Source organism: Balaenoptera physalus (genome assembly GCF_965194825.1).
Source record: "Balaenoptera physalus genome assembly, chromosome: 8".
Classification (NCBI taxonomy): Eukaryota; Metazoa; Chordata; class Mammalia; order Artiodactyla; family Balaenopteridae; genus Balaenoptera; species Balaenoptera physalus.
Window position 1 is genome coordinate 16,565,697 of NC_138887.1, and position 20,542 is coordinate 16,586,238.

General features: G+C 41.8%; 1 protein-coding gene across 2 annotated transcripts in view; it reads right to left on the bottom strand.

The window, feature by feature from the left end:
- Positions 1-838: 838 nt before the first annotated feature.
- Positions 839-20,542, bottom strand: part of PIK3CG (phosphatidylinositol-4,5-bisphosphate 3-kinase catalytic subunit gamma) — a 32,371-nt gene continuing 12,667 nt past the window's right edge. For both annotated transcript variants that reach the window (XM_082473682.1, XM_082473681.1), the window contains 5 exons: positions 19,737-19,827; positions 18,682-18,812; positions 17,591-17,702; positions 16,235-16,392; positions 839-3,541 (listed from right to left, as the gene is read on the bottom strand). In XM_082473682.1, the coding sequence (XP_082329808.1) occupies positions 3,263-3,541; positions 16,235-16,392; positions 17,591-17,702; positions 18,682-18,812; positions 19,737-19,827 (771 nt within the window). In that variant the 3' untranslated portion in view covers positions 839-3,262. The remainder of the gene's footprint in view (positions 3,542-16,234; positions 16,393-17,590; positions 17,703-18,681; positions 18,813-19,736; positions 19,828-20,542) is intronic.

Here is a 20,542-nt window from a genome sequence, read left to right on the forward strand (position 1 = left end):
GACTGTCCGGAAGAGGGAGTGGCTAGCTCTCTGGGCTCACCTAAGCCAAGGTGTGTGCTCTAGTTCCCCAGCACCTGTCCTGAAGATGAGTTTTTGGAAAATGCAGACAAGCACCCAGACTAGAACCAGATTTCCTGACCAGAATTATTCGGTTGGATTCAACAGAAAATAATACAGCAGAAACTTTAAAAATCCAAATTTCTTTTTTCTTTACATAGTAAAATATAATTGACAATTTATTTCACAAGTCAAAGAGAGCCTCACTTACCAAATAAAGGCCAGAATTTGCTGCAGAAACTTACTTTCTAAATTATTTTTCAGACTCATTTCAAAAAATAACTAATTTCCATTTACATAGCACCAACAGCCTCCAAATTATGCAGAATTCCGACATCTAACCTTTCTTTAAAAAATAATTCGACTCTTGTAACAGATATATTTAACAAAGTTAATTTTTTAAAATTAAGAGTTTGCTCTAGGAGTTGACATATTTTATTACAGTTTCCACTTCCCCCTACTCTCACCAAAGTATCACCAAAGCCAGTCAAAGGCAGTCATGTGGGACTAGGGCTAGAATATCCCCTTTGCTTTACTTTAGTGGCCATAGTTCCAGTTCCAAAGCCATGGGCCAGTGTTTTAGGACTTCACGTACAGCCGTAGAGATGAGGTATTTCAGTTAGAGCAGAAGCAACATTTTGATCTGGAGCGTTAACCTGCACTCACACAGGCGTGGTCTAAGTGTAAGCTGAGCACCAAAGCCATTGTTCAGATGCGCTCAGTGTCAGCTCCATGGGCTTGTGAGCTGGGCAGTGACGCACGCTCAGAAGGTTTAGTGCTCTGCTGTTGCCGTCTTGAATTTCGTAATGATTTGTGAACCACGGCCCCCGCGTTTTCATTTTGCCCTGGGCTTGCAAATTATGTAACCCACCCTAGATACACATATATGCTGCTTTGACCTGAACCATCTGACTTGTGATCTCTGTTTTCATCTGGCACTGAAGATAGAGTAGGGGTGGTTCCCCAACATCTCCTCCCAAGAGCAAGATGACCCAGGTTCTAGCACATTTTCAAAGGTATAAAAGTTGTGGGTCATTGGGGACGATGAAGGAAGCACACAAAGGTGATTTTTGTTTATTTGTATGTCTACAGAGTTAAAATTGTACCTTCATTGGAATATGGAAGCATCAACCCCAATGTGATACATATATATACAGAAACAGCGTTAACAAAAGAACTTGTTCTTTTGAAGAGCAAATTTGTACACACATGCACCAACAGGCTAAATATAAATACATTCCTCTGTCATTCTTCTATCATTAAGATGATTTCTTGAGCAATTCAAATAAAAAGTGGCATTTGTGCAAGGTCTGAGCTTGACTGTGCTTTATAAGAATAAAGAAACATCCTCTTCTGAATGAGAAAGCATCATTCTTCAAAAGAATGGTGGAGAATAGTTGGTTTAAAAATGCTATAAAATGTCTATTCTCCATTAACACAGAGGAATAAACATTTCATTACAGGCATGGTCCTCTGTACAGAGTGATAAGCGTGATGTTAAAAGGATGAGTTGTCAAGGAAGAGGAGCTTTTTCTGGATACTTCAGGAGCTGGGGAAAGGATCAGTAGAAAAGGAAGCACTGTCACCTGCACCTTCAAGGGTCATGCAGGGCTTTTGAACCCTGCTTGCATATTAGAATCACCGGGAGTACTTAGAAAAACACTGATGTCTGGACCTCATCCCAAACTAATTGATTACAAGTGGAGGTGGATGCTCAGGCAGAGTACTTTTTTAAAGTATCCCTGGTGATTCTGATTTGCAGCCAGAGTTAAGAACCACCGGGCTTTTGCATACTCAGAAAGAAAGGTTTGGGCTACACCAAAGTCCAACAGGTATCTATTTAGAAAACTTAAAAATTAAATATATATTTATATCTCATTAAACTTAAACACAGACACCATTAACAGAGTTATTTCTATGTCAAGTATTAACTATAGGTCATTTAAAAATATTTTCTAAATAATTTAATGATCTTTCTCTGTTAACACTTCCAATAAATAGAAAATATTTAAGAGATGAAAATAGTTTTTAAAGAAGACATTTGAATTGTTTTTAGAAAATCTGAAGAATGTGTTGGAGTGTAAAAGTCCTTTAAACTGCAAGATGCATAGGGCAAGTAGTGTTCTTCCTAACTTGGAGAACTGTTTTAGATATTAAATATCTTCTTCCATTAAAAAAGAAAGGAAAAACTGCTGAGACCAAAATTTGAAATTAAGGCATTTGGAAACATCCATAATTTCAGGAATGTCTCCTTTAATAACGTACTTTTTAAAAACTCCAGCAAACAGCTTTACAAATAAGTACCTAAAATTCTAGTATCCCTAGAGGAGAAATTCTTTTCAACTAATTTTGAGTTCTAGGGTAAAGGTATTGTTGAAGATTTCACAACTCTGCATAAAGAGCTGTGAGAATGTGGAAAGTGAGGAAGAAGAGAGGCAGGGAGAAAGGCGGGGGTGGGGGGAAATATAAAGGCCCCAAATGAGTCCCTTTAGTTACTTCCTGTTTCTATGCTGAGAAGGCTATCATAATTGCACCTGAGAGTTTGCTCTGTGGGCAGAGTTGAGACAGATTTTGCTATTCTTAACCCTGGAACCAGACCAGCGGAGAAGGGCCAGGGCACAAAGGTTCAGATGTTCCATTTTGTGTTTGTGAGTCTCAGTGGTAAGAGAACCTAATTACAAAAGACCCTGAAAAGACTAGCTCGCTTTCCTTGCTTTTAGCACATCACTAACGTCTGCAGCCATGGAGGGGATGTTCGGAAGTGTCGTTTACGGAATGAGACAAAGGTTACAATGATCATATTTTTTTCTTCTGAAAAGAGTTTGAGAAACACAAGGATAACCCAGATTGAGAAGAAGCCCAGATGAAAAGAGATGTTACCAGTTATTCTAAAGAATTTCCAGAAGTACTCAATAGTATGATAGTCAAAACATCAGCCCCAGTGAGGGAGGAATTAGGCTGTTTAAACTTAGAATGTTCTCCAACATCATGGAGACAAATGAGAAAAAAACAAACCTGCAAATAAGGCTGAAATTGAACATCACTTAAACAATCAGACATGCCAATATTTTTCTCCAGTGAAGAGTTCAGCTAGAGAAAGAGCTAGGTTTCTCAAGTGGCAGCTTTCATAACGTCCTATGACATTTTACATCAAGTTTGATGACCGCCGTGCTGACTTAAAGCTTTTAAATTCTAGTCCAAAGTATTAGGCAGAATGTTTCTCCCCTTGTTTGATGCCGAGAACAAGATGTAGGAACCAGTTAAACTGCACAGTCCATCCTTTGTCTCTGCAAACTTCAATCTGATCCAGAAAATACTTTTTAGCCTCCTCCTCGCTCTTCCCGACTGTCAGGGCATCCCGAATGTATTCGATGTCTTCTTTGCTGGTTAACTGGGGCATTCCTGTCATCAACATCATGGAGAAGAGGATGATGAGAAGGTTTGTGTGATGACGAAGGGCTAGGTAAGCCTTGACGCAGACATCCTGGATAAAGGGAAAGAAAACGCTGTTAACATAACGCTGTTATGGCATCGAAGTAGGCTGCAGACCAGCAGGCTGTTTTGGAATTTACATGGCATTATCCTGTCCCTGCGAGGAAATCATCACAAGCAAGGCAGGTCCCCTGCCTCAGATGAAAAACTGGAGAACACAGACTGCTTTTATAATCTCTGAAGCAATGTAGTTTGGTTGCACACACCCAGGGTGTGCTCAAGGAAAACTAACTGATACAGTAAGTTTCATCTTCTTTCTTACTCTTTTTACTTCAATCTCTTTTCTAGGCAAATGAGGGTGGAAATTTCTGTAGTCTCTGAAAAGCAATGAGTCAGTTTTTGAACACCATCCAGGAATCACATAACTTTATGTAAGCGTAAATAATGTTTGCCAAGAGCTAATGGAATCCAAAGAACGGATGGAAATGTGGTGTTTGAGATTTAGGTAGTTTTCATCTTTATTTTCCAATGTGTCCTATCCTAAGAAAACAGATGAATTAGTTTTTCATTGTCTGACTCTCCAAATTGTTGACTGACCTTTGGAAATTTAAAATAAATTCTGAATACTGAGTGAGAGAGGGCTTTCAACAATGCTATGGCTGGTGCCTTCTCTAAAAGCCTTGGAGTAGGTGACAGGTGAGTTAAGCCCACTTCTGAAGCAACAGGCATGCTCATGCCAATTAAATTGTTCCAACATGAAGAAGAAGTTGCAAGGTTCCCAATTTTACAAAATCAGAATAGTCCAACCTTAATATCGTAATTTGGCAAAGATGGCATATTAAAGAAAACTGAAATTAATGATTACAGGTTTAAATATTTCAAATAAAATACTGAGTAAAATGTTAAGAGAATAACACTCCATAGGCAACTAGGGTTTATCAGAAACTTGCAAGAGTAGTTCATCATAAGGGACTGGATTAAAACCCACTTTTGATTTTTATCAAAGTAACATGTAATTTAACATGTGACAAAAATGAAATGATGTGAAGAATGATCTGAAATTACCAGTCACAGTCATTCTGAATAATGAGTCTGGGAAAAAGAAATGTATAAGATCAGAAAAGTGAAGGTTAAATCGTTAGTATTTACAAATAACCGTTGTCTTCTAGGAACACTGAAGGGGAAGAAAACTAAAATACTATTGTAACTAGTTTTTATTAAACTAGCTTTTTATAAAATTAATAAATAGAATGCTATAAGTAGGAGCCACCAGTTAGAAAGTAAAAAGACGGATGCTGTGAATAACGGTAACAAAACCCCCATGATTCCTGAGATAAACACCTACACAAAACATGCAGAACCCATTTTTTAAAAACTGTAAACATTTACTGAAGTAAGTAAAGGAAAACTTGAACATGTGGAGTGACATGGCATGTTCCTCAGTGATAAAACTGTTTATTATAAAGATAAAAATTTTTCTCAGATTAATCTATAAATATAATGAAATTGAATACAAATTCCTATTGGATATTTAAACCCAGATATGTTTTGAAGTTCATCTGGGATAATTAGGGCCTGAGAGAACATTCTGAAAAAGTATAGTAACGAAAAACAGTGCTTGCCGTCCTAGATATTAAAGCACGTTATAAAACTACAATATTTAAAACTGTGTGATATAGTACCTATTCTTCTCTAAAAAAGATAAGAAATTTTGTGGAACAGAATGGAAAGTTCAGAGACATATCTAAGTACATATTAAATATATAATAAAGGTGACTCCTCAGATTAGTGGGGGAAAAGATTATTTGATCAACAGGGGTGGTACAATTGGCTCATAATTTGGGGGGAAAATAAAGTTTCTCCCATGTGATATACCAAAATAAATTCCAAAAGAATTAAACATTTAAATGGAAGAAGGGAAAATATTTAAATAATCACAGAATGAGAAAGGAAGGACTTTTTGAAGCTGATTTCCAAGGTGGAATCCATAAGGAAAAGATGGAGAGATTATGGAAACTTCAAATTTTTGGAAAAAAAAGCTATAAACAATATTAAAAGAGGGAAATGACAAGAGAAGACATATTTGCAACATGACAGCTCACTTCTTCATCCCTAGCCCCTGATAGCTCTTACAAAGCAATAAGAAAGAGATAAACAGTCGGCTAGAAATATAGGCCAAAGATATAGTATTTCATACTATAAGACATAAAACCAGATAACATATGAAAAAATATGCAACCTCATTAGTAATCAAATAAATGTAACTGAACATGAGATGGAAACATTCATATACCAAATTGGAAAATCTTTTTTTTTTTTTAATTTTTAAGGATAATCTCTAATGTTCACCTTTCATAGCCTGATGGTAGATGGGACTAGATGGTAGATGGTATACTTTTCCTCACAGACGACTGACAACATGCATCAAAAGCTTTAAAATACTTATAAATGTTATATAACTTAATTGTAGTGGTGGTTACATAACTGATACATTTGTCAAAATTCAAAGAACTGTACACCTGAAAAGGCTGAATTCCGCTCTCTCTGAATTATGCTTCAATGAACTTGACTTAAAAAATGTTAGAATCCTTTTACCCAGCAATTTCCAGGCTAGGAATTTACCTTTAAAAAATTTGGATAATTTTGTAGTGATTTATCTACAAGAATGTTCATTAGAGCATTGTTTAACATTGTGGAAACTTGAAAGCAACTTAAATAAACTTAAATATCCTACACTCATAGATCGATAAAAAGAGTTTATGAAAGTATCTACATAGCTCTGTAACTACTAGAATGATCCTGTAGAAGAGTATTTAATAAGCATGTAAAAGCGAGTTTTAAAAAGCAGGTATGAACCACCACATGTAGTACAATCCCATTTTGGTAAATGGACACAAAATACTTACATAGAAAAAAAGAATATAAGTTTAGTGGTCAAAATTTTAGTAGTGATTTTTCTTGTTGCTTTTATATGATCTTGTCTGTGTCACCTGCACGCGGCAGGGTAACCCCAATGATAGTGGGGGTCAGGCCGGTGTCATTCTGTATGTCAAGGCTGGATTGTGTACGTATCACCGTGTCCAGGTACAAAAACCCACGGACTATTCTGGCATTTTTTAAGTCAGACAGTATATATAAAATGCTCAACATAGAGGGTGGTACATAAGGAGCATTCAGTAAATGTTAGTCCTCTCCCTTCCCTACCTGGAGGGGAGATCAACTCTGCATCTCCTCCCTGCTTACTTACCACAAAGCAGGAGACTCAACACTGTTTGGGCTGTTCCTGCCTTGGTCCAGTCACCTCTTGCACCCTGGAAGCAGCTGTGGTGCATTAGCGCCCTTGCGTTCTTAATGATTCCACTTACGTCCGGAAATCATTTTCTTTTGCTCATCCCTAGGACCCACTGAGGTCTCTCTCATTTCTTGGCAATTACACAGGCTAGGGGCAGACTTCACCCCAGGCAACAGTCTCATTAATTGGCCAACTCGCACAATTTTCACAAGGGCAGATATGGGGATGCCTTTTGCTTTTGAATTAGAGGACATTCTGATTTTTAATTATTTTCTAGCCTTCTGTACGCTGGGGGCTCCGGGCAAACCCCCTGCTGTCTGAGCCCACTGTGTGGTCAAACTCTTTAACAGGAAAATTTTGAGGAGGAAAATTAATCTGGGGTCACGTCATTATAACACCAATCCGTGGGTGCTGAGTAAATATTTAAGTGGCAGTGCACCGATTCACCAATCGCTGTAGCCACAGAGAGACATATGAAAGGGAAGAAACTGTCCTGTTGTTCTCCAAGGCCACCTCTCCCATATAAGGAATTTCTGCTGGCTTGAATTTATTCGGTTAATTCTAATTTTCACACCCAAGGGTCACTTCTATGAGAACAAAATTTCATCTCCAAATTTAACCACACACGCTCCATACTGGTCAGACACACTGTGTAAATTCTGTTTGGCGGTGCAGACTTAGAGACGTGGTACAGACTTAATTATCTTTTGCTTAAAGGTGTGTGGAGCAGGGGTTAAAAGCACACAGTCACACCTCACTGCCTGGATTCAACTCGTGCCTTTATTATCGACAAGCTGTTTGTCATCAGAGAAGTTACTTAACCTCTCTGGACCTTGGTTTCCTCATCGTAGAATCAGAATAATAATAACAACAATACCCGTGTCATGGGATTGTGGTGAGATTCAAGTGCTATGTAAAGGGTTGGCTATTATTATTGACAGTGTAAGAAGTCACACACTTCTCATCACTGAGGAGGTCACCTTGCCATCTAGACCACCTGTCCAAAAAGTCCCCTCCGACAGCAGAGACCTAGGGGTGGGCTGGGCCAGGGCAGGAAGGAGATGAGCCCCACTCCCACCAGAGTCAGTGGAGGGGGTGTCTTGGCGCTGGCCCCAGGAGGTGAGGGGATGATGGAAGCATATAGCACACTGACTACATAGCAGATGGTTCTCTTGCTAGGAGGGGCCCAGCTGGGCCCTTGCTCGGCCTGCTCAAGCCCCAGGGGTTTCATTTCTGCCCTTGGACTCAGCCCTAGGGTCTGTCTGAGCTTCCTGACCGTGCTGCCTCAGCAGAGGCCTGTGGTTTGAGGGGCTGTGAGGATATGGCTTGGGGCGCTCGGGGGGAAGCACAGAACACAGAAGTTATTGGCTGTAGCAACAGAATGTTCCCTTCTGCCGGGGCTGCCGGCCACTGACCACATGCATCCTCAGCCTGTCCTTCTTAACTGCCGGTTGAGGCTTTGTACTGTGGAGCAGAGAAGGGGGAAAGGAGGAACCTGATGTCCAGGGACTCGGTTTAAGATACTTGTTAACTAGTGTGAATGTGGGGAACAGTGTAACATTGTTACTGTCATTGGCTGGACCGCTACCCATTAGCAGCTAATAAGTAGATTGAGCCTATATAGCAGGCAGTCTGCTCTTTATTTCAGAGTTGATTCAAATGCCTTAATTCCAGCAACCAGTACCAAAGGAAAGGGTGCTTTTTACACAGCTACCCCTCTCATAAGTCTTAAGAACAAAGGAAACTATTACCATTTCAGGGTCAACACTTTGACTTGATTCGTTCACTGGCCCAACTTATCCGTTTACTATACTGAAAACAAAGTCCTTTCTGTGCATAATCTATTAACTTTTTAACCACCAATGAACTGTGGCTGCTTTAGACAGTCCAAGGTCGTGTGGAATAGTCCTACTTTTTCTGAAAACCAAACGCCTCCATTCTCATCTAGAAACAAAGTGGAAGTGAAATATTACTGTACACAGCTACAAAAATGAGGAAGTAACCTCAGGGCCATAAAACAGAAACTCCAGAAAAAGAAGCCAGGCTGAGAGGAGAGAGAGAAACAACACTCACATATACTCATCAATGAGAAGAAATGTCCTCACCCACCTACTTTTCCTAAATAGTAATGCAGCCTCTGTCTGCCACATTACTATTACTATTAGTTTTTCTCCCCTGTCTCCTTCCTCAGAGACAGGGGAGAAAAAATAAGATTTGTCAAAGAGAATTTCATTTTTTTAAATAAAAATCAATGAGTTGGCTAAGCAATGCCTTTAGAAGTTATTTTGGCAAAACAGAGAAGGTCAATGATTAGGACCTAGTAATGCTGGAATCTGGTAAATCTGAAAGAAGAGTGTGTCCGACACTTGGTCGTGCATTCGTGGAGTTTGACTTAGGATTGCCATCTTTAAGGACTGAGAAATGATTCCCAGACTAGCTCTGTCTACAAGGGGCAAGGGCTGTACTGCCATCTTCTCAAATATTTAGCTAGAAGCTCATTAGAAACCTAAAGGTACAATTAAACTGTTCTACTTTAGTCAACTATTCTAAACAGACTGTATGTATGTGTGTGTGTTTATTTGTGCCTTGTCCCAAAAAGGGTTGAAGGTGCATTATTTGGATACACAAAAGTCACAGTAACATTCATTAGAAGTGGGTAGAAAAAGCAAAGGGATCCACAATGGGTTTGGAAAAGAGACTAAAACTATACATCACAAATCCTATATTCTTGCTAAGGGCGGCCTTCAAATGTATCTTCAGCCAAAAGGGAAATCGAATCAGTTACTTCATCCCATGTTCAGAAGATTTTAAAAAACTATTTGTTTAGGAGAAACACAACTTTTCTAAGACATGATAGAACTTTCGCAAGAGGATCTTTATAAAAAGTACACTTTGTAACGTGGTGAATAATGTCCTCGATAATATTCTGATGCAAGACAAAACAATTCTCTAAGAGAAACTAAACACTGAGAGAAGGATGCCAGTTAGAAGGTTAATCTTGATAAATGTTTAAAAGTAACAGGGGTCTAATCTTAGGAACCGAGTGACACCGCATGCTGGTGGATTAATGCACAAATCCAGTCCAAGGCCACCTTTCCAGTCTTGTGCTCATATCTTTTCCAGAAAAGTGATAAAATTTGGCAAGCTTATCTAAGTCCTAACAATTCTACAAACCCACGCAAGTCTGCATCTGGCAGAGAAATCACACCGACATATGCAAGCTTCTACCCATGGCTGATGCGGACACTTCTCTGAAGGCATCTTCTGACGGACAGCGTGGAGAGAGGAGGAAGTACTGGAGTCTTCAGTACCGGAATGCAGGAGGCTGAGCTCGACCTCGTTAGTGGGCCAGGATGTAAATCCCCAGAGGATGCAAATCCTTTATCGACTCAGTATATTAGAAACAATTCAACAAACTCATCTCCCTGTTGACTTATAATAGGCCTTTATTACATTAATTTGTGATTAATCATTTGAGCTCCAAGTGACTTCTTTGCTTGGCTCTCTACCCCCTAATCCAGCCCATGCACTGCTTCAAACTGGACCCAAATCTCCCTTCTCGCCTCAAATTCCACTACACACACCCCCGTATACCTAGCTTCCATCCATTCTGGATGACCGTACTCTTTGTTCCTAAAATACTGATACTAAATCCTAAATTCATGCCCTTGCTCATGTTCTTCTTTCTGCCTTCCTGCATCTGCCAGGCAAAATGAAAATGAACTCGGACCTTAAGGCCCCTGATAAAAACATCCCCTTCACTCCACGGCCCTCTTCTACCCGCCAGGACAGGAATCATTGCTCCCTCCGCAAACCGTTGGTGAAATCCTCCCTACAGAGCTCTGTGCGCATCTCTTCAGAAGAGCTCTGGGGCCACGCCCCTGCTCGCGTCCCCTGGGCCCAGCAGTGTGTCTGCCACACCGTAGATAATCTGCAAATGCACGACGAATGAATGCTTCATGTGCCGAAGTCAAGGTCGATGTGGGGCAAGATTCATTGCTTTAAAATCAGGGTGAATTAGGGAACAGTCATATCTGAAGGGAATTCAACTGTAAAGACATGAGCCTTCCCTGGGCCTGGCGCACGACCTGAGAGGTAGTCGTGTGTTGAATGGGCGTGCCATCTTGGATAGGGACAAACAGGGCCTGGTGACTCAGGACGGAGCAGGAGGCCGAGAAAGCCCAGCCAGGCAGGTGCCAGGTACAGGCAGTTGGAGGGATATACAAGCGAGTAAGCGAGTAAGGGGCGTCAGAGCCTAGGACTGGGGCGTACCACAGAAGAGTGCCAGAGGTTAGGTCTCCGTGGTGCCCCCGGTCCCTGTGGCTGGGGTTAGGGAGAGCACGGGAGTCTCCAGCAAGGCGAACGGCAGGAGGGAGCAGGGCCTCAGTCCTAGAGGCAGGTTAACAGGCAGGGTTAATAGGAGGAACTGAGGCAGAAGTAGTTACAACCGCCTGGCATCTGAGGTGAGAGCGAGACCACTGCAGAGATGAACTCTGAATGTAGGTTCGTAGAAACCCGACCCAGGACTCTGTGTAGAGACTGGGGGCAGGGCTGAGCCTGCTGGGTGAGGGGCCTGGGGACGCCCTGGCTTGGGGACAACACTGCCCACGGTGGTGACCCGGCGGGGGCTGATGAAACTGGCCTCCTAGATTAAAGCAACACCGTGTAGGGGCTCCAGACTTCTCTCCTATCAAGCCCTCCTTAAGAGTGACATCTAGGGGCAAGTGCCTTTTAAATACGCTCATCGCCGCCTACTGTGCGGAGCTGTGTACGTGAAGAGGTTACTTGACTCCTCGGATTTCTTCAGCTCCATCCGACAACACACATTTGCTTAGCTCCTACTGTGTGCAAAGAACATCTTCAAAATGCGTGCTTGCTTCTACAAGGCCAAGTTTCACACTCCTTGCAAACTGTCCTATGTTGAATGTACACTATAGGTTTATCCTGAGTGTCCCATCGGCATGACTACTGCTCTGACTGGGGAAAAAAAAGTAATGTTTATGTCACTAAGGAAATCGCCACACAAATACAACTAGGCACCAGATGATGCTTACAGGTCTGTATTATTTACCAAAACATCAGATTTCATAATTAGGCTCACTTCCTCTCTGGATGTGTGGTATTTAACCGCATCTTGAAGCCTTATTAACTAACAGCTGTGCAATGGCAGCTTGTCAGTCTGTGCCTGAGTTACCACTTCATAAACTCCCAGAACACGACGTATTGTGGGGAAGGAAGAAACCAGAGGGGTTCTCTCGTCTCATTTATCTCCTCCCCGGGGCAGGAATTGCTCCTCTACCGACTGGTACCTACTGAGGGCATCCTAGGTCTCAGGAGCCACGTGCGGGATGCAGGTCAGACGTGGCCCTGCCGCCCAGAGCTGCCTCTGGGAAGGGAGAGACAAGTGGCAGATGGTACCGAGAACCGCTTGCTGTGATGGATGCTCCGAAGGCAACACGCGGCGCGCTGTGGCCAGGATAACACGAGGGGCCTCGTCTAGAAGAGGGCTCTGAGGGATGACATTTGAGCAGAGCGCAGTGAAGGGCGTTCCAGGGAGGAGGCCCGGACTGGGGGCAGGTGCAGAGGAAGGCCGCCCTGACCCAGTGAGAGAAGGAAGGCTGGTGCCCTGGGGAGAGGCTAGAGGGGGCAGGGGCTTGTAGGGCGAGCTTAGGTGTTCAGATATGATTCAAAATGAGATGACAAGCCACTAAATGGTTTAAAGTAAGGGAGTAACATTGTGTCTGCTGCTTAAGTTCAGTTTTTAACCAAATTCTGATTCATTTGGTCTTTAAGGTGATAGTGGTTGAAATGGGATTAGAAGTCAGATCCAAACTCAAATTCAGAGTTTTTCCAATTATGATGTCCCCTCTTCATTCCTTTCCTAATCAAAACGACAACTGAGAAGTACAGAGTTTGAAACATTTAAAGCTACAACGATACCATTGATGAAAGAGCTTATTTAGGTAAAAGACCAAATATTTACAGAATGAAGGAAAACCACTAAAATGTTGACAGTGTTATTTTTGGAAGGTGGGATAGTGGGTATTTTATATCCTGATATTTTTAATACTTTGTTGGCTTTTTTTTTTTAAAGGAAACATTTGCTACTTTTAAAATTGAGGGGAAAAAAAACCCCCACGTTCTTACATAAAAGTAAATGAGAAGCCACATTTCATTTGCCAGTGATATCAATGTATTTGCATGTGAGTATGTTCTATATTCGTTCAGGGACATTTCAAATAAAGTGGTTCTAAAATACAGTACCAGTGGGAAAACCATTGTTTAATGTTTTCTCTCTTTAGTAAGGGAGAGATGTTTTTTCTCTAGAGAATTGATTTATCAAAATCATCATCATTGCGATATATCCGTTTAGCACCCTGTGTGTAGGATGCTGCTCCAAGGGCAGACAGATAATCTTGGGTTCAAATAGTAGGCTTTGGTTTTGTGTGTTTTTGTCTTATTATGGCTTGTTTGTGAACTCCGCCCTCTTTAGAAATAGCTCACGAATCTGGTCCTAGGCTAAACGAGCTACCTTGGAAAGAAGAGGGAGGTGGGACAGAGTCACACTTTCCTCTTTCAGTTCCTCTGACTCCGTCCTCTTGCCACGAGCTGGGTAGGTTTTTAAGTCTTTGTGGAGAAGGCTCCCCTCATGCTCAACAAAAAGTGGGCCAGCTCTTCTCCACCCTTCCCAACAGGTGATTCAAACGTGTTGCGTGCATTCATGAACCTGATCAATGCAAAATCAGCGATTTGCTGGAAACGAGGATACCTTTCATTCAAAATGTAAATATATACAGCATCTTCCAGCCTACCTAGAAATGGCAGCTTTGTTATACAAGATCCTGGGAGGCTATTTAGAGAGTTGAGAGACGTGCTCCCTGACCTTGAAGGACTTCATCTCAATAAGAGAGCACAAGACGAAGAAATAGAATATCTTCTGGAAGGCTTAGTAGTATGTAAAAAAACAAAAAACGAAAAACTGTCAGCAGGTCTGAGTCAAAAGATGAAAAAACTCGCTGCTCATCTTTGTCAAGCTGGAAACTTTAGAAATTCTGCAGATGTAGCACTGTACACATATATGTATATGTGTTCAGCCTTTTTCCTGATGCGACTGAGGAGGGTGGGAAAGGCTGGGAGACGAGCAGATAAGGGGGCAGGTGGGGGAGAAAGAGCCTGAACCCCTCACTTGCTCTTCAACGGGAACAGTGCTACTTCGTTGTGTTTTATGTATTACAGATCTGCTTGAGATCTCATTTCATAGAGGGCTTCTCAGCCTAAAAGTTTTCAAAGTTCGAGGACCCCCTGTGATGGATATGACAATGGCGGCTCCGTTGATTGAGTTCCTGCTGTGGACTAGGCACTAGGCCAAGCTTTCTACATATTTCACATAAATAATCCCTAAAAAGACCCCCACATGAGGTGGGCCTTAGAATTCCCACTGCACAGATGAGGAAACCAAGGTTCTGAAAGGATAAGCAATTTGCATCACATCCATAGCGATTAAGCAGCAGAGCCAGGATTCAAGCTCAAGTTGATCTGCTCCAAAGCCCATCCTTTCAACTACAATGCCAGGCTGATCTGTGTTTAAGGCTAAAGTGCATACAGTCAATCAAAGAGTATGCCAACACTGCAAAACATAGACGTATATAAGTACAATAAAATTTACCAAGGTGTGTTTTTGGCAGTACACATGCTGCCTAGATGTTGCTTTAATGAAAGAGGTTCTAAATGCTCAAGAAACAAGCTTTGGTCACAAAAAGGATGGAGACATGCTCCCAGACGGAGAGGACAGACTCCCTGCAAAGAGTTGTTGCTTTGGGTGGAAGCTGCCCAGATGGGGAGGCAACCTCTGGGGGGCCTCTCCGAACCCCAATCTTTTCATTAAAGAATATTTTGAAACTTAAAACGACAACAAAAAAGACTACAGGAGAAGTACTGCTGGGGTTTTAGGGGTGACACGGGTATTATAGGGTCTATGGGAATGTTGTCAACAGCAGGACAGATGGGCAGTCATTCTGGAGAAAACCACTGGCCAAAAAGACCTCGTGTCTGCCTGAGTGTTCAAATGGCACTATTGCTGCTGTGTTTGTTCAAAGGAGATGAACCCCACCTCCACGAGAGGAGAATTTAGTATTTCCCGCCTCCCCTTTAAATGGTAACTCTTCCAGGTTTGTGTGTGTGTGTGTAACCATTTTTCTCTTCCAGGAAATTGTCGCAATATGTGACTTTTAACCTTAAAGAAAAACAGGACTGAAATGTGTCAAATCCCTGGAAATAGTCTGAAACCCAGTTGAGTTTACGCAGAAAAACACACTAAAAATCCTAAGACCATCTGGCCACAGAGATCTCAGTTTCTCTGACAACCACCCCTGGAGCTGTGGGAGGGGAAGTCTGGTAACCACCACATCGAAAATCAGCCAGGAGAACAAACAAGCACAGAAAGGTTTCAAAACAATACATCCCAGTTCCTGTTCCACTGAACGTCAAGGCCCATGTCATCTCTCAAGGTCAACATGGTCCTCAAGTAGACACTCAGGAGGAAGAGTCAGTCCTGAAATGCTGGTACAAATCAAACCATGTTTCGGAGGCGCTAAGGGAGGGGGCTATTTAAAGGGAGCCTGAGACAAATGTGCACATAAAGTAATCACTTGTTGCCTCTACTGATCTGTTTTGTGTTCGTATGGCTCTAAAATAGGTATACTGCAGTAGCAATGACGACTTTTCTGAGTTATGTTCATTCACAGTTATTAAATTTGCAATAGTGAACATTTTACTCCCTGGGTATTTGAAATACCATTTGATAGTCAAAAGTGAATGTAGACCAGGAAGGAATAGAAAGGGAAAGCCGAATGTGGACACCTCCCCAGGGAGCTGGGAGACCCATGGAGGGGCCGGTAGACAGGTGAAGTGGGACAAGCCAGAGCTCTCAGGACAACCTGTAGTTGAGCTGACAAGGTTTCAAATGAGAGAAGGGACCCTCCTTTACAAAAAGAGACAAGCAAGAATTTCCTGTGCTAGTAACCGATAAAAACACACCTGTAGCAAAAATCAAGAGAAGCTCACCATCATTGGCGAGTCCTGAAAAATATATGTAAAATTTGCATCTTCTAGGCAACGTCTTGATTAGGTAAATATTCAAAGGCTAAACCTGCCTGCCAGGTGCTCTTCCTTAAAGCCCTGTCTTCAGGGCCGTATCATCCTGCTGTTCTGTGTTCTTCAGTCTCACTGATTATGGAATGCTTGTATTTGCTGTCTGGTTTTAGGAGAGGGGCTTACTGAGAAGCATCATTTTGCACTTGGGGAAGGAACAGAGGCGACTGGGGGGAGGGGGTGGGTCACACCAGAAGCGGGTGGGCGGAGGCGAGAGGAGCATCAAAGTGAAGTGACAGGTGAGGGCTGCAGGCACCATCTGGTTGATGTTCCCAGCAGGTGGTCGAGAGGGAGGCCAATTACCTGAAATTTCTGGAAGTGTAGACTTGTCTTCTTTCCAGAAGTCCCCATCACAAACAGGAAGTCTGGAGTTAGCACAAATGGCACTCTCTCTTTATTAATGCCCAGGAAACTTTTGTAATTCCCAAGAATGTGCCCAAAGTCAATATGAAACAGATTTCCTTAAGAGAAGAAAATGTCTGACGTCATTATACTGGCATCAGCACTTGCAAACAACACCCTGGTTTGTTCATTTCTTGAAATATTTTGAAGTTGCCTGAAAATGAGCTATCTTGGGTGAGAGAGCTATTTTTACTCTCTGCTTGTGATGTATTTTGTCTTAGCAGGTGTGTGTAGTAGTAGCCACAAAGCACTCTTTGAAACAAGCGTAGTTTTGATATCCTTCTGGTGTTCTTTCAATGACAGCCAAATGCCATTAAAAAAAATTCTTGTCTCAGAATTATTCCTACAAATATAAATCAAAACTCTCTGGCTTATATGTCATCATTATGCCCAGGACTCTCTTATGTGCTTTATGTAACTCAGGAGAGACTGTTTCACTCTGTTTGGGGGAGGGGCAGTCTCCTTTTAGTTTTGAGTAGCAGGCTAGAAAGAAATCATTCTGCATCTCCTTTGGGTCAATTTCACCATCAGCACCACAATTCCCTTCCTCTCTTCTCATTTACAGAGCTCTCTATCATACGAATGACCCATAAATGCATTATCTCTTGATTCCCACAGAGAGTTAGCGGTTTACCCCGATATGGTGTTTTTTCCAGACTCTACTCTTAAATTGGTCCAGACTTCTTAGAGGAAAATGTCACGGTATGCAGCCAATACTGACCACTGTCAGAGAGTACAGTGACCCAGCGAGGAGCAGTAGGTGAGGAAGGGATGGCATTTCAGATTGAAGGGTATCGAAAAAAGGCGACTCTTTTTGTTGCTTCTCTGCACCATCTGACACTGTTGATCACGCCCACCTTCCTAGCTTTCTAGCTCCCGTCTGGCTTGCCCTTCTTCATTCTCCTTTGCTGCATCTTCTTCTGTTACTCACTCCTGGGTCCTCTGTAGGGCGATCCCAGCCTCTGTGTCCCTACACAATAATGACCTCCAGATCTTTGCTCCGACCTTGAGCTCCATGTAACAATTACTCTGTGCTGGGGAAGGGAGGGGTGGGGGGCTTAGTGTTTAATGGGTCCAGAGGTCCCATCGGGGAAGATGAAAAAGTTCTGAAGATGGATGGTGGTGATGGTTGTACAACAATGTGAGTGCAGTTAATGCCACTAGAGTACACACTTAAAACTGGTTAAAATGGTAAATTTTATGTTATGCATATTTTACCACAATCAAAAAACATTACTCTATAAAAAATAAACTCACCTGTCTCTGAGATCATAATATTGTCATTGTGTCTGTCACCTATTCCAAGGACAAAGGTTGCCACACAGTAGCCAGCACAGGAATAAACGAATCTCTCCACCGCTGCCTGAAACTAGTTAAAATGCAACCAAATATTAGTTGTGTCCTAACTACAAAGAGCAGCGTGAATCTATTACAAAGGACTCCCAAAAAGACACTGTTCTGGGAATCATTTTCAGAGAGCAAGTTAGTGGTACCTGATATCATTAATGTTCTATCTATTAGGAGCCAACTTCCTCATTGCTCTACTTACATTTTAGGTGAAGATACAATGAATCACAGTAGCATGAGGAGGAAACAACAGTCAAAGGACAACAGTAATTTAATCAAAGGGTTCACTGCCTTTCCATGCATCATTTGCCAACGCCAGTACGGAACCTGTCATGATTCCTCCTTCGTTGGTGAACATATGTTTTGCTTGTGACCACTTAAAAGTACGCACGGGTTCACAAATCCACATTTTAACAGACTAATAAATGCTACTAATTATATTTCCTCCCCGAAAGACTGCTACCCACGCAAGTGAGAAGTGCTAATCCTCTACAACAGAATTTTAACCAGCAGCTGAACAGCTTGTGAAGGACTCAGCGGATGCACTTCCGAGGAATGGAAGTGACATTCTGAGCGTCCAGAATTTACCATTTAGATTAGGGTGCAGTGGTAAATTATAAATTACTTTTTAGGGTCTGTAGTGTTTCCAGGTAGTAAAGAGTTTATCTGTGGTAACTAAATTTTTCTGCTGAACGACAGAAATAGATGGTCATAAAAAATGCTAACAAGTTATTTCCCAGAACCAAATTTTATGCAAAGCAGGCCTGATAATCAAAGGAGAAGCAAATGCTCAGCGAGGTCTGAGTGAGCACCTCTGTTTTGCACAGATCTGCTGTGTCACCAGGGGAAAGCGCTTAAGCCCCCAGGAGCTCAGGAGGAAGGTGCTTCACCAGTGAGTCAGGAGGCCTGGCACTGGTAGACCCCTTAAAAACATGTCATTATTCTGCTGTATCATGATAACTTGTCAGGAGCCTTCAGACTGGCGAGAAGCAGGAGCCCACCTTTTCTTCAATAGGGTATTTTTCTTTGAGCCAGTGATTCAGGACTTCATCTTTAAAGGCGCCCGTGTTGCCCACTGTGCTTTGCTGAATTTTGGCGATCGTCGTGGCGTCTTTCACGATCTCGATCATTCCTGCAGGAAGATGCACAGAGTCTGATGTGAACTGGGGCTGAGTGCCTGACCCAGAGGAGGAATGGCTGTGTCTTTGTTGAGTGGAGGGCAGAGAGCTTTCTTAACCACAGGGTTATTTTCCAGGTTCGTGCTGGTGGTTTTCTTAGGAGGAAGAGAAAGAAAAGGAGGCAGATAGGGAAGTTGTGTGGGACCTGTTTTCACTATCCGTGAATGAAAAGAGGAAAGGGTTGGTTTTGAATAAGCAAAAGCATTAATGTGCCAAACACATCCTTCTTCCCTTGGCAACCTTTGCCTTTTCCTTTTTTAAATTCCAGGGTCAAATGGGAATGATGTTCTCTACTTCTTAAATTGGAAACTTGACTAAAAATCTGTTTGATTGAAATTAAAATGTGAAATGTCTGTAAAAGCACCTAAGAGGAGAGTATGTAATAGCTTTGATAATGTAAAGTCTGGGACGGTGAAACCAGTGACAGATCTTTCCATCTACTTTTAAATGTTATTTGTGAGAGAGAAGTTTACTGTGCAATGAAACGAGTGAAAGTTTAGTGGTGGAGAAGTAAAGAGGAAGGAACAAGTTCTCACTAAGATCATTTCCATGTACAGTCAGTCACAAGGAGTTGAATCATGCATTCATATATTTTCAACATGTCCGTATTAAACTGAGTCACATGCACCAGCCTTGGAACATCTTCTTCCTTTTTATATGGATTATGATTGTAAATTTTCTGTTATTAAATGCCTACACTGAAGGGATGATGGCCGCTTGGCATGCGGGATCTTAGTTCCTCGACCAGGGATCGAACCTGTGCCCCCTGCAGTGGAAGTGCAGAGTCTTAACCACTGGACTGCCAGGGAAGTCCCATGGGATGGCGGTCTTTTAAAATGAGCTAAGCAGTATATTCATCTTCTGAGGTCCCCACGTACCTATTTTGTCGCCAGTTGAAATGCAACCATATGGCAGGAGGCACAGATCCAAAGATTCAGTCTCCCAAATGGACTCCATGATTCGTAGAATCTGGGCATCAAAACACAAAAACGTTTCCATTATAAATATGTATTATTCTTCTCTGTTAAAAACAACAACAGTCTTCTCTGGTAACACAAAATATTGAAGTGAACATAAAATATGTAAGTAACAAATGTACTTTTATTTATCAACCTGGTACTCTAATGTTTCCCTTCCTTGGGAGCCTGTTAATTTTGGTCCCTGAGAGGCACCTTGGGGAAGAGAATAGTTGGATTTCTCTGGGGGTAGGTTTTAGCCATGATTTATCTATTATTCAAATGTTCCTAGTTATGTGTATTTTACCACAATAGAAAAAGTTGCACTCTAACATCTTTACACATTTTTATCCATAAGGCACTCTTGGGCTACAACCAAGGCAACAATAACAACGATGATAATGATAGCTGACATTCACCGAGGACTGTTTTATGTTGATCCTTTTTTATTAACCCCCTAGTGTGGGTATGATTACTGTTCCCATTCTTTTTCAGATTCTTTTCCATTATAGGTTATTACAAGATATTGAGTAGAATTCCCTGTGCTGTACAGTAGGTCCTTGTTGTTAATCTATTTTATATATATAGTAGTGTGTATCTGTTAATCTCAAACTCCTCATTTATCCCCCGTACCCTTTCCCCTTTGGTAACCATAAGTTTGTTCTCTATGTCTGTGAGTCTATTTCTGTTTTGTAAATAAGTTCATTTGTATCATATTTTAGATTCCA